The sequence below is a fragment of the Sprattus sprattus genome, assembly GCF_963457725.1.
Source record: "Sprattus sprattus genome assembly, chromosome: 20".
Classification (NCBI taxonomy): Eukaryota; Metazoa; Chordata; class Actinopteri; order Clupeiformes; family Clupeidae; genus Sprattus; species Sprattus sprattus.
Window position 1 is genome coordinate 25,685,089 of NC_137918.1, and position 15,270 is coordinate 25,700,358.

General features: G+C 40.5%; 1 protein-coding gene across 1 annotated transcript in view; it reads right to left on the minus strand.

Annotated features, from left to right (window-relative positions):
* LOC308381703 (uncharacterized protein) overlaps positions 1 to 15,270 on the minus strand; it is a gene marked incomplete at both ends in the record, with an annotated part of 115,380 nt that overhangs the window by 65,808 nt on the left and 34,302 nt on the right. Inside the window, 3 exons of the mRNA XM_080859284.1 lie at positions 3,433 to 5,236; positions 6,955 to 7,156; positions 9,951 to 10,026. Of these exons, the coding sequence (XP_080715410.1) occupies positions 3,433 to 5,236; positions 6,955 to 7,156; positions 9,951 to 10,026 (2,082 nt within the window). The remainder of the gene's footprint in view (positions 1 to 3,432; positions 5,237 to 6,954; positions 7,157 to 9,950; positions 10,027 to 15,270) is intronic.

The following is a 15,270-nucleotide window of genomic DNA, read 5'->3' on the forward strand; positions in this document are numbered from 1 at the left end:
ACCTGTACAGCAAGAAGCTGAGGAAAGTAGAGGAAATGCATGTTGCATGATGTTTTGCAGTATAAAGTGTAATTTTTAAGGGACATTGCCACACAAAATCAAAAGAGAATTTGATATAAATCAAATAGCGAAATGTCAGCTATTGATGATCAATGAGGACTTCGAAACTCAATGTTCTATGTGCCCATTAGCTGCCGGTCTATAACATACCAAAATGTTCTTATTTTTTCTCTATTAGTTGATTACCACTGAATATCCCTTTCACCATTGTAAAAATTGTGCATTCACAATCATATAAAATATATACTGTATCTGCTAATAGTGAAGCAGCAGGTCTCTGGACAGCTTCACTGTTTGGACCTCTGAAACTGGAGACCTGATGCTACAGCACCAACCAAAGTTATTACAATATCAGGTAATTATTACATTATCAGGTTCTGCAAAATTATTGGGAAATGCACTTTATTACATTATCGGGGTATTATTACATTATCAGGTTTTATTACATGTTTTAGGGACTTATGAAGGAATTTGTATTACATTATCGGGAGTTATTACATTATCGGGAAATTATTACATTATCAGGTTCTACAGGGTGGCCTCTGGGCAGAAACATAGCTAGGGAAAATATTTAACTATGGTTCCGACTAGTGAGCTAGAGACCAGGTAGAAGGGTTTTATTATTTCATTTATTCCTTTTATCATGATTTTAGTAATGCAAGAAGCCTATTGGAACATCAGGTTCTTATACGATGTTGATCTTTCCTTTTTTTTTTTTTTTACTCAATGTATTGCTCTTGCTGCTTGCTTTTATTGAATTTATGTAAAGCACTTTCAACTGCAACTCTTGTACAAAATATGCTATATAAATAAAGTCTTACTTACTTACTTAATAAATGTAATGCCCTTACAGGTCCTTATAGAGGCAGACTATATAGAAGGTGTTACCAAAAATGGATATGTCAAAGACACCAAACATTAAAGCACAATTTGTCACCCTGTCTCTAAGTCTCTGAGGTGGTCACTAACCTGTACGTGATTTTTTGTGGATTGATATCTGCATGAAACAGCACCCATTAGGATTTTGTACTAGTACTTAGAGTGAAGCCATGAAGTATTTTCAGTGTTTCTTAGTACTGTTTGGGGACTGGACTTGGACTATGGATGTGACTACAGCAGGTGACTACATTTTAGTCCTGGGGTTGGATTGGCTTCCTGCTCTGGTCTATGCACTTCTGGCTGTAGGTGGAGACTGGGCGTGGTCCTGTAACGACTGGGGGCAGGCCTACCAGGATAAAAGCCATCCAGGTTCCAAGATGGATGCTCGCTCTCGCCTCGCAAAAGACAGACGCTGGCACACCCAAAACTTTAGTCATTGACTGTTTACTCAAACGCTCCGTTGTAACCATGTTAATATTACTGATATTGGTTCTTGTTATCTGGTGGTTATTTTCAGCACATTATTAGTTGTTAGTTAGTTAGTGTAGGTAATTAAGTTGGACTGCGGAAGACTCACTTCTTGTTTTGCCTGTGTTGTGTTTTGTACGTCGGGCACGGGAGCCAGGCAAGTTCACACCACCAACACAGCAAGCGTGAGGTTTTCTTTTTCCTTTTTCCTTTCGGTCTTATAACCACGTTGTTTTGTAATGTATTGGGGCGTTTTTGTTTGTTGTAAGTTAACTTATACCTTTATTCACTAAACCACACTGTGACACCATGCATTTGACCCGCTGCAGTTTGCCTACCAGGAGAAGGTGGGCGTGGAAGATGCCATCATCTACCTTATGCACAGAGCACACACTCATCTGGACAAGGGGAAGGGTGCTGTGAGAATCATGTTCTTTGATTTCTCCAGTGCCTTCAACACCATCCAGCCCCTCTGTCTGAGTGACAAGCTTGTGCAGATGGGTGTGAACGCTCACCTTGTATCCTGGGTCAAGGACTACCTGACGGAGAGGCCGCAGTTTGTCTGGCTGAAAGACTGCGTATCTGAGACTGTGTTGTGCAGCACCGGCGCTCCACAGGGGACTGTGCTCTCACCAGTGCTGTTCACCCTGTACACTTCAGACTTCACTTACAACACAGAGTCGTGCCACATCCAGAAGTTCTATGATGACTCTGCTGTTGTGGGGTGTATCAGGGATGGACAGGAGGTGGTGGACAACTTTGTGCAGTGGTGTAGGCATAACCACCTGCTGCTGAACACCTCCAAGACCAAGGAGATGGTGGTAGATTTTAGGAGGTCTCAGCCTCCTCTGCTACCAGTCTCCATAGAGGGTGTCAGTGTGGAGGTGGTCAGCACCTACAAGTATTTAGGAGTTCATCTGGACAATAAACTGGACTGGTCAGCTAACACAAATGCCATCTACAAGAAGGGCCAGAGCCGACTGTACTTTCTGAGGAGGCTGAGGTCCTTCAATGTCTGCAACAAACTCCTGCGCATGTTTTATCAGTCTGTTGTTGCCAGCGTCCTTTTCTATGCTGTGGTGTGCTGGGGAGGCAGCATAAAGAAGAGGGATGAAGGGCGACTTGACAGGCTGGTGAGAAAGGCAGGAGCTGTTGTTGGCACCGATCTGGACTGCCTAACAACAGTGGCGGAGAGCAGGACCCTGAGCAGGCTGCTGACCATCATGGACAATATCCACCACCCACTCTACAGTACTTTTAATGGACAGAGGAGCATCTTCAGTGGCAGACTCCTGTCACTGTTATGCTCATCAGACAGGCTGAGGAAGTCCTTTGTCCCCAGGGCCATTCAGCTCTACAACGCCACACAGAAGGGGAGGGCGAGGGAGATGGACTTCTCTGCATGAGTCTGCCTCAGTCTGCCCTCCTCTTCTCATCATACTTTATCACATCCCACTGCCCATCCTTTTCTATTTTTCCACTTTTGGACTGTCTTTACTTCACTTTATTTAAGTATTTATATCACTTTACACTATCCCCACACACACAAGCACAGGACTCTTTGCACTATCCACACATGCACATGAACATTTTTGCACTGCTTTTCACTATTTGCAGCCCTTTCACAAGTAACGCACAATGTCATATGTATATGTTATATGTTAACACCCCACCCCCTGTGTACATGTTCTCCCTATGTGTATTGATATTGTTTTTGTATTTATTGTGATTTTTGTATTTATTGTGATTCATGTATGTAAGTTAAGCTACTGGATGACCTTAATTTACCTCGGGATAAATAAAGTATCCATCGATCTATCTATCTATCTATCTATTTCGGGTCGAGATTCGTAACAGTATTATTCTCCAGAAATATCTCCATTAGTTGCAATACTGAAAGCAGATGCTATATTGATATACGCTGAATCCCCTACAATACTGTCAGTCATTCTACAGTAACTTTAACTCTATCTATAATAATATAGAACATAACCTCAGTAACCACCTTTACACTCAAATACTCACTTCACTCTTCTTGATGCTTTAACCACAGGCAGCATCCTCTGCAGACCTTCATCTGAACTAGCAGGCGAACTCAATCCCCCATAATCCTTGGGGTTAAACTCTTCCAGTTCCTGGTCTGACATCAGCAGCACAAAGGTCAGAGATGACAGCTGGGAAAGAGAGAGATCCTGTCTGGTTTCCTTATCCTTCCTCAAGTAGCCCTTGACCTCCTCCACCAGAGAGTGGTCATTCAGTTCATTCAGACAGTGGAACAGGTTGATGCATCTCTCTGGGTTGGGGACTTCTCTGATCTTCTGCTTGATATACTCGACTGTTTCCTTTGTGTTCAATGAGCTGTTCCCTGTCTGTGGCAGCAGGTCTTTTAAGAGTTTCTGATTGGACTCCAGTGAGAGGCCAAGAAGAAACCTCAGGAAAAGGTCCAGGTGTCCGTTCTCATTCTTTAAGGCCAGATCCACTGCAGTCTGGTGTAGGTCATGAAGTTTGTTAGCACTGAGCAGTGAATAAAGCTGAGAGGTTGGGTGTTTGTCAGGCATATAGCTTTCTCTCTTGCTAAAGTGCAAAAACAAATATAAAGCTGCTAGAAACTCCTGAATACTCAGATGAACAAAGCAGAACACCCCCTGGTACAGCCCTGCCTCCTCTCTGAAGATTTCGGTGCACATCCCTGAGTACACTGATGCTTCTGTCACATCAATGCCACACTCTCTCAGGTCCTCCTCATAGAAGATCAAATTACCCTTCTCCAGCTGCTGAAAAGCCAGTTTGCCCAGGTTCATAATGGTCTTCAGGTTCCAGAGTGCGTCCGCATCACGGTTTCCATACTTCTGACTCCTGTGTTTGGTTTGTATGATCAGGAAGTGTGTGTACATTTGCGTCAAAGATGTTGGAATCTCTCCACTCTCTGCTTCAGTCAGGATGTACTCCAGAACAGTGGCTGCCATCCAACAGAACACTGGAATATGACACATGATGAAGAGGCACCTGGAGGACTTCAGGTGTTTGATGATTCTGCTGGCCAGTTTCTTTTTTGTGATTCTCTTCCTGAAGTACTCCTCCTTCTGTGGGTCATTGAAACCCCGGACTTCTGTCACCTGATCAACACACTCAGGAGGGATTTGATTGGTTGCTGCTGGTCGGGAGGTGATCCAGACAAGAGCAGAAGGAAGCAGATTCCCCTTGATGAGGTTTGTGAGAAGGACATCCACTGACGCAGGTTCTAATTCATAGGAGATGCATTCATTGTGCCTGAAATCCAGAGGCAGTCTGCTTTCATCCAGACCATCAAAGATGAAAGCAATGTTGTATCTGTCCTGGTTGGAGAAGGCTAAGTCTCTTGTTTCAGAGAAGAAGTGATGGATGATGTCCATAAGGGTGTACTCCTTGTCTTTAATCAAGTTCAGCTCCCGAAAAGGAAGAGGAAATACGAAGTGAATATTCTGATTGGCTTTGCCTTTAGCCCAGTCCAGAATGAATTTCTGCACAGAGACTGTTTTTCCAATTCCAGCAACTCCCTTTGTCAGCACAGTTCTGATGAGTTTGTCTCGTCCAGGTAAGGGCTTGAAGATGTCAGTACATTTGATTGGTGTATCACTCTTTGTTATTTGTCTCTTGGATGCCATCTCAATCTGTCTGACCTCATGTTCAGTATTGACCTCTACACTCTCTCCCTCTGTGATGTAGAGCTCTGTGTAGATCTTCTCCAGAAAACTAGGGTTTCCTGGCTTAGCCACGCCTTCAAATACCTTCTGAAACTTCTCTGTAAGACTATATTTGAGCTCTTGTTGACATCTAAGAAACAGTCCATCTAGATATAAATACATACAATATAGTCAATCTGAAGATATATGTTAGTGTGTGAAGTGAACACTTTGCAGCAGCACTTGAAGTCTTTGTCATGTGTGATTAGCAAATTAGGACAGACATCATATCCTTCCAGTACTAATCATGACAGTCTGTGTTCAGGGATCATCATTAGTAACTGTTATGACAGATTGCAGAATTGTATGTACCAGAATCATAGAATCAAGAATATACCTGTTTGAGGGCCTGATTTACTAATATGCGAGCGCTGCTTAATCTGCGTTCGCAAATTAACGCACAGTGTTTTTGCGCATTTTACTTGGTATTTATCAAACCAGATCGCGCTGGGCAATCTGTGTTTACTCCGCCCTATATAGGGCCTGATTTACTAACATTGCGACCGCTGCTTAAACTGCGTTCGCACATTAACGCACAGTGTTTTTCTGCATTTTCCGTGGTATTTATTTAGGAAGAGAAAATGAAGCTTCAGCAAGTGGAGATAGATATATTGGTTCACATTCGCTCAATCACTGAACCTGATTCAATGTGTGCGCTGCTATAATGTTGTTCTGCCTGCCATCACCTACAGCAAGATGTTTAAAAGAACAGCATTATAAAGAATATGCTATTGGTGGCATTAATGCATAAACTATCTATTATAACAATATAGATGTGTACATGGCGAGATTAATAATTTCTACAAGGGACATGGGTTCACTACAATATACATATGGACGTGGGTGCAATCAATGGTTCATATTACGTTCGGAAAGTTTGCGATTTCAAAAAAAGTCCTGTTTGATGTCTATAATTTCAGCTGTGGCAGTGGGGAAATGTTTTGACCAGTGCGCCATAGCAATGCTTCGAGTACCTGTGTGAATATTTGTGAAGGCTGAGATATATCAACTGCTGATACTATAACTGTTTGAAATGATCCGGTGCCAATATTTGCAATGTTTACCAACTGATTGAATGGAATGTGATCTCCGGTTGGAGGGTTAGATGTCATCTCTGATCTGGTTCAGTAATTGAAGTATTGCGTGGCTGGTTAACCTGTACCGTCTAATGATTTGTGGTTCATTTAACTGAAAATGTGTTATGCGAGTTGAAAAAATTATTTCTGTGCGCTGTCTCTGTCTTCTTTCTTCGCCTTTCTCTTATCACTGCTGCCATATCAACGTTTTCAGACTCAATGAAATTGCGCTTCCTGGTTAAGACGTGCTTTTATGAGGCGGAGAATTATCCTGCAAATTGGAGACATGCGCTCCACAGGCAGTTTAGTAAATACCACGCATGACATCATTAGGCGCACTTACCTTGTCTCCACCCATGTAAATTGCGCCTCACGCCTACGTTACCACCCACCTCCAAGTTACCTCCCCTGTTCACACCCACAGGCGTTAATATGCGCTGCGGCCCCTTAGTAAATACCGTTTTATGTTTACGACCGCTATTTTACGCCAGAAATGGGCGCAATCCTGTTAGTAAATCAGGCCCTGAGAGCCATCGGAAATGATTGTTAATGGTAACATTATACTAGTATTTCTGGAAAACTGACTCTCATGGGAAGTGTTCCTTAATGTACTTGATATAAAATATTAAAGGAGTAATTGAGTTTATACCTAATGTAAAGATTTATCTTTGAAGTCTTCAATACATTTGAATCAAGCTGCAATAACAATGTATAATGTTCAGTCACTCAGTGTTGAGTAAATATCTCACATTTCTCCAGCTGCTGAGCAATGATCTCCTGATTCATGTTCTTCAGGATGTGTACTGCAATCTTTAGAGCTCCATCTCTGGCTTCTCTCTGGTCCTCATCATCCAAATCACTGCAAGGGGATTCTGGGTTATCAGGAGTCAGCAGCTTCTTGAGTCTCTTCAGTTCATTCGTCATGAAAGTGATGACTTTGTGTTCAAGCTCCTGATGGCAAATCAAAACTTTCCATCAGTGATAAAAAAACAGAATTAAACATTTGTTTGATAACGCCTCTGTATCTCTGATTTTTGGGCATTTAAACATTCCCTTAGCTTACAGGTCTTTTATAACCGCTTACACAGGTTTTCTGAAACTTGGTCTCATTTAAAAAAAAAAAAAAATGCTCATTGCGTTTATTTGAATTACATGGGATACACACTATGGTCTTATTGTCTTGACTGTGTTCCAGAGTTGATATACAAATACAAAAAATATACAGTGGTGGCCAAAATTATTAGAACACTAGACATATTTAAGAGTTTTCAGTTGTTTTTGTTGAATTGGCCATTAAAATACCCTAAAAACTAATTCAATATGTACAGTCATCATTATGCTCTATTAATCATAGAATAGAGCCATCATAATGAGATTTAGGTCATTTTCCGTACAAAAACAAGCTAGGCCTATTTCACTGTCAATGTCACACAATCAAGTTCCTGCACAGAAGAAGCCAAATTACTTGTGTAATCATTGTCAGGTGTTATTGTGGTTAAATTGATGGTGATGCAAGAGTCTTAGGACACAGCTTGGCGATTCTTTTGAATGTACAAGGCCTATCCTGCTCATTAAGTGATTGGTAACGTCAGGGTTTTGCCACTGAGGCCACACCACAAAATTGTATAGATCCAAAGCCTCTAGAAGCAGTCTTGTTGCTCTTTGAACATGGCTAAGGTGAAGAAGGAGCTAACGAGTGAGCAACGGGTTCGAATAAAGGCTTTTTTGATGCTGGCTGGAGTTACTGCCCCATAGCCAAGGACTTGAGATGCAGTCCCAGCACTGTAAAGTACACTTTAGACCACCATGGCACCAGAACCGAAAGGAGAGAGGTTTCAAAAAGAAACTATCAGACACACAAGTGAAGCATCTCAAAATTCTCAGTCTTCAGGACCGAAGAAAGACTTTACAAGAACTGTGTGACGAGATCAACATCACAATGACTAATGGTGCAACAGTGTCTTCAAGAACTGTCCGTCGGAAACTGGGAGAAGAAGGACTTTTTGGCAGAATAGCAGCAAAGAAACATTATTGAAAGAGAACAATTGAGTGTTACGCCTGAAATTTGCAAAAGAACACAAGAAATGGACAATTAAAGATTGGTTTAAGTGTTGTGTACTGATGAGTCCAGGTTTGAATAGTTTGGCAACAAGCAAAGCGTGTATGTTCCACGAAGTGAGGGGGAGAGATATAAAAATTTGTGTCTCTTTCCAACAGTTAAACAAGGAGGGGGTAGTACTATAGTGTGGGGTGCAATTTAAGCCTCAGGAACAGGTGACTTTGGCTTATTTGATGGCATCATGGATACAAAAGTATACCACAACATTCTTGTGAGGCACAGAGTTCCTTCTTGGAGACGTCTTATTGGGCCTGGATTTATTTTCCAAGAGGACAATGACCCTAAACATTTTTTAAACTATTGCCGGATCTACCGGCGACAAGGAATCTGCTGGAACATTGAAAATTATGGACCGGCCCTCTCAAAGTCCGGACTTCAAACCCATCAAGCAAATTCGGGGCAAGTTGGAAAATAAACTCGACAGATCTACTGTAAATTCCAAGGAAAGCCTTTGGCTTGAGTTGCAGAAGGCATGGGATAACATTATTGTTGAAGTTCTCAAGAAATATATTGACTCTATGCTAGAGAGATGTGCTGCTGTAATTGCTGCAAAAGGTGGACGTACCACATATTAAAGTTAAAAGTGGATAGAAACAGTAGGAATCACTTCATCTGATATTTGTTGTGCTCAGAACAGCCATCTGCATGTTTCATGAACATTATGAAATTAAATCATGTTTTGGAGGCAAACAAAAGGTAATTATTCTTAGATCTGTCAGGTGTTCTAATAATTTTGGCCACCACTGTATATATATTTAATTGTGCATTCTTGGTTAGCTAGTGACATGACGACATAGGTCAGAAGGTCACAGACCGGCGCACCCACGGCAAATAGGGAGCTTGAGTTTGATATCTTGCCTTTATGGGGGGGCTCTCGTGTTTCCGTTACGGTATTGGTTTCTACCCCACTAGTTTCTACCCCACTCCTACAGCGCGTAGAGGTGTGCCGTAGAGGAAGGTCGCACTGACAATGGCTCCACATGCACTACACAGCTTTATGTCTATTACTATTTTTATAGTTTGTTTACAATAAGGCTCCCTTTTGCCAGTTATAAATGTTAGTAGCTCATTAGTGAGATTAATGAGTAGTAAGCAGTAACTTGATCTTGGATGGATGGTCACTTTATTAATTCAGAGGAACATTTTAGGACATCCAGTAGCATCCAGACACTTACTAATGATACATGGGTTTACAATTTAATTCATAACCTAATTATTAACCAATTATAAACCTTTATAATGGGAGCCTTATTGTAAAGTGGTACCAACTATTGGTACTGCAGGCTAAGCTATAAGTATAAAAAAAGAAAATGATCCTTTGTATACAATACATAAAAAGACACTGTGTGACCGTACCCAGCCTCTTATTGGGGTTGTGTCACAGCAACTTATCAACATCTCAAAAAGGCACACAAGTGTTCAAGATCTGATCATTGGTGTCTTAAAAAGTGAACTGAGTGTATAATGTTTTGCAAAAAAGGGTTTTTATGACATTCTTAACTGAGCCAAAGGCTGAGAATTAGTTTGTTGATTTGGGGTGAGATTTTGGAGTTTCAGAAACCATGTGACATGTAAAAATCATTACCTACTTTGGTGCATAAAATGGCAAAACACACGCACACATACCTTGAATACAGTAGGCAATTCATTTTGACAAGTTTTGCTGAAGGATGGATGAATTGTTTCTTCTTCCTGTTGGTGACTGAAGGAAATACAAGGACAGCAGTTATTGGTCAACAAAGCTTTTGCAGGTAAATATCTATGCACCAAACAGCAACACTTAGCACAGCACACTGTAAAAAAACAACCTAATTTTACAGTTAATAACTCTACATTTTTACAGTGGTTTTCTGTTTTGTGAAATTGTATACAAAACTACGTATAATAATGGAGGTTAACTATAAATTAAAAACACGACTGCTATTTTAAGGATAATGCCAATAATGACAAATTACAGAAAATAACTGTATTATTTATACATAATTTTTCCATTTTTCTACAATACATGCAAATGTAAATAAAATTACACTGATAATCTGTAATTAAATATGTAGCTCATTATATTAAGGTTTATGTACATACTAACAATTTATCATGTTTCTATGTAAATTTACAGTGAATTCCTCAAAAATTCAGCAAACCCATTTTCATTAACCTGTTAGAACCTTGATGTTTTTTGGAAAATTCTACCGAAAATTCCATGCCCAAACGTAAAGGCCTACTTTTGAGTCTTAAGCATAGTATGACGGCAAATTTCAATTTGATGTTACAGAGTACCCCTCAAGCTATGATAAAATATCTTTAGAGTACCATATATGTTATCTCAAATTTTAGTAAGATGTTGATAAAAACTTCCCAAAATGTAGACGCTCCCTAATTCTTTTTCCTTTTACATCTAGATTACTGTGGATGTAAGTGGGTAAATGAATTGAAATGGCCAGTTTTGTCATAAAATTGTGTGCCCCCAAGGGTATACCATCACCTGAACAAATGTGGAACTGCATATCTCATCCCAATCAAAAGTTAGAAGATAAATAATCGGTGACCTCTCCATACTCCTCCGTGACTTTTGCTGCTTTCTGATTCTACCAGACTATTTCAATCTTCTCGTCATCCAACGGTTGAAGCTCTTTCAATGCTGCTGTTACCCCATAAAAACAATCTTTTTTGGGGCTGATTCTCTGTTTTATTTTTAGAAGCCATGATGATGTAAAATAAATGTGTTTCGTTGTACAACTGCATTTCGTTATAGAACTGTCTAAAACTTGCGTGTCTAAACGGCAAAACAATTGCATGTGAATTACTGATTACATCCCACCTTCTCTGTTGTGCACTCGGATATCTTTGCATCTCATTGGTCTACAGTCATGATTGACAAACGTGTGGACCAGTCAAGGAAAGTATAAGTTTATGTTTTCCACGTACAGACTTAGCAGAGTTTACCATAGCAACCATGGACATATGATAGCAACTGTAAAATAGTCTTGGGTGCGCGCGTTGTGTCAGACTGACAGGTCAGTCAACCTATGATATTAGTTACAGGTTCGTGTATCATGCTGGCTGATTGGGTTATCCTGATAAGCAAGGGGTCATTGAAGAGCTTACATGATGGTCTTTCAACCATAGATATACACCTTTGCTTTTTACAGTGTACAACACAAGGCTTGCCTGAGCCGGAAGTAGTTTCCATTCTACACAAACTACTTATCCACAAAATTTTGGAGTGTCTGTGGGAATTGGTGCCTATTTAGCGACAAGATTGACGCTCAAACCACACCACACTCTAAGATTTTTGTACAGACCTCACTTTAGTTCAGGGGTGGCTTGATTTTAACCGAATGAACAAACACCACTATACATATTTGGGACCCATTCTAACGGCATCGGCAAGCCTGGTCTAGTCACACAAGAGCATTGTCCAAATTCCCTAATGCTGAATGGGCACTAAATCCAACAGACCCACTCCAAAATCTTGTGGAAACACTTCCTACAAGAGAGGCAGCTGTTATAGAGTAGTTTTGGAATGAGATGTGCGTGAAACTCATATATGTGTGATGATCAGGTGTCCCAATACTTTTGACCTGACCTAACCTTGGATCTGGCTGGCCCAGAGCAATGCAGAACAATAAAGACGAGACAAGGGGGGAAATTACTTTGCAATGGACTGACTCACTCCATGTAGTTTAATATGAGTCTGAAGTCAAATGTTTTAACTTTTGTGGGTAGAGGCTATTGTCGTGTGCCTGCTAAGCTCTGCTCCGGCCACGCCCCCTTCAGCTCAGTCACTGAATTCAGGTTCCCAATCACACAAGCACATACACCTGTTTTACTCTCACTCATACTCTCAGCTGCATGCCATCAGTATTATTCACCGTCCCAGCTGCACTGAATTCAGGTTCCCAATCACACAAGCACATACACCTGTTTTACTCTCACTCATACTCTCAGCTGCATGCCATCAGTATTATTCACCGTCCCAGCTGCACTGCATTCAGGTTCCCAATCACATAAGCACATACACCTGTTTTACTCTCACTCATACTCTCAGCTGCATGCCATCAGTATCATTCACCGTCCCAGCTGCACTGCATTCATTCAATCACATGATCACACACACCTGATTCACTCCCTATATATAACCTGCACTCCCCTCACTGCGTGTTTGGTCTCGTCGCTACAAGTACGAAACCTTTGCCCAAGACTTCTAGCTCTGTGGCCCACTCTACGTCCCTGGGATTCCGCCTCCCGGCCACCGGCAACTACAACCCCATTGTCAGCTGGCTTCCAACCCAGCAAGCTCTCTGTCCGTGGGCGTCCAGCCCCACAAGCTCCCTGGTGCCGGCAGACTTTCAGGACTGCATTTGCCCCTTTATTGAAGGTGTTTAATCTTAATTAAAGAAGCCTGACTTAATGAATGGTGTTTGCTCGTAATAAATTAGAAAGAATCTGTAAAATAACAGCATTTGTTGCTGAACTTTTGGTACTGTCACTTTATTGAAAGTGTTCAATATTAATTATAGATAAAAAAATCTGTAAAATAACAGTTTTTCTCTGCTGAACTGTAAGGACTGCCACTTTATTGAAGGTTTTTAATCTTAAATATCGAGGAAAACATTGTAAAATAACAGTGTTTCTCTGCTATACTTTTAGTACCCTAACTTAATAAAAGGTGTTTGCTCACAATAAATTAGGAAGAATCTGTAAAATAACAGTTTTTCTCTGCTAAACTGTTAGGGCTGTCACTTTATTAATGGTGTTTGATTGTATTAATTGAGGAAAAATCTATGAAACAAAATTGTTTCTCTGCAAATCCTTAAATGGAAATATCTGTAAATATAGGGTTTTTGCACTTTATTTGAACTAGGATGTTTTACTTTAATTTTACGGTTTTTGTTTGGCAGCCGTAGCTGCCAGTAATTTACTGTTTTTTTACGGATTTGTTTTTTACAGTGCAGTAATATGAGATGTATGAGACAAACATATAATTGCCTTAATTAAAAGATGCCTCATTTCTCCTTGTTTTCACTCTTTACCATCCAGGTAAAAGTGATGAGAAGTCGTGTGCTTTTACAAAACGGTAAAATATTTCCACTGCAAATCTTCTGCACTGCAATGGAATTTAAATTGTAATGCTGATAATAACTGTATGAGCAGTTGGGTGAGACTGAAACACAAACAAAGGGGAATCTTTACTGACACACAGGCAGGTACAAACAGGAAAGGTACAGTGAGACAGCTTGAAACCAAACATGAACAAACAGGAACAGTGTGTAAACATGAACACTGACATACCAAGAACTGACGAAACATGAGGGTTTAAATACTCAGGACTAAAACTAGACAACAAGACACATGTGGGCAGAGAACTTGGAGAAAGTTGTCTTTGTTTCACTGCAGTTAAGCTGGGAGGAGTTGATCGCTCAGAACGTTGCAGTTTCCGCGAATTCTGTTGTTGTGCATTGTTCCCGTTACAGTTAGCTAGCAGGTCTCTTGCTAGCTGCTTACGCTAAACTTACTTTGTCTCAGTTAGTAGTTCGCTGACTAATGAGAAATCTTAGGCGTGTTTCGGCCGTAAGATTGAAGTGAAAGTTTTCTCTTGGTGAGGAGAGGTCAAAGAGTGTGGCTCCTCGGTCAAATACCGGGAGGGAGAGAGGTAAGCCTGGCAAAGCCAGTGTAGAGAGAGAAAGATGTATGATTTCAACGCAGCTTTAAAGGGAAAATTGCGTTACGATTTTAACACCTTGCCAGCCAATGCTGTCTCAATGAAATGTAGATAAGAAGTTTAGGTGATAGGAGAATTGTGGGTAATGCAGTCTTTGGTGGGACTACACCCTACAGGGTCTTCTGTACATGTGTGCAAGACAGCGTTCTACTTGGAAAGGACAAAAACCAAGAGTAAAGAATAAAATACTCCAACAGGAAAAGCATCTAGGAGGATTAGGAGTTCCAAATTTTGAGTTATATTACTTATCCTTTATGATACGTGCCATAACGAGGTGGTTTGAGTTAGACTCTAATGTTCCCTGGGTTGAGCTGGAAAAACAGATTATACAGCCATATACCTTCAAAGACATACTTTTTTCTGGTGTATCTAATACATTTTGTCGCAATCATTTTGGACCATTGGTTGCCCATTCTGTATATACGTGGCATCAGGTTGTACAAATGGGACAATGGGACACCAAATGGCACCTTGAAACACCAATATTTGGGAACAATGCATTATTAATTGGAGGTAAATATATCAGCTTTCCGCAATGGCAGAAACGAGGGGTTCAAAGTTTCATAGATATTATGAGTGATACTGGTCTAAGGCCATTTGATGAACTTAAAAATCGGTTTAATTTACCTGTAACATCCTTTTATTTTTATTTACAGTTAAGAGCATCAATACATACGTCTGGGGTCCCATGTGGACAGATTCCATCAACGCATGCCCTTATCAATTTTATACAATTACCTAGAACGGATGGACTTGTCTCTAGTTTATATAAGAAACTCCAGCAAGCTCAGAATGTGTCAATGGGCATAGTCACAATATGGAACATTGACCTAAAACATCTTGTACAGGGTAAAGATTGGGGAAAGGTCTGGAATAACATCCGTATCACCTCTAGTAACTACAACAATCAATTAATTAACTATAAACTTATACATAGGTATTATCTATCACCACGTAAATGTTGTCAACTTAGAATGACTACAACTCCAATCTGTACCTTGTGCACTGCTAATGTAGTGGGTACCTATGTCCATATGGGATGGGAGTGCCCAGCAGTTGAGGCCTTTTGGAAGAAAGTCATTACAAGAATTTCCAATATAGTGGATGTTCATATACCATTTCTCCCACATATTGTATTATTAAATGATGACTCCACTCTGAAACTGACTAGGCACCAAAAAGTATTACTGTTTAATGGATTAACTGTTGCAAAGAAGATTTTGG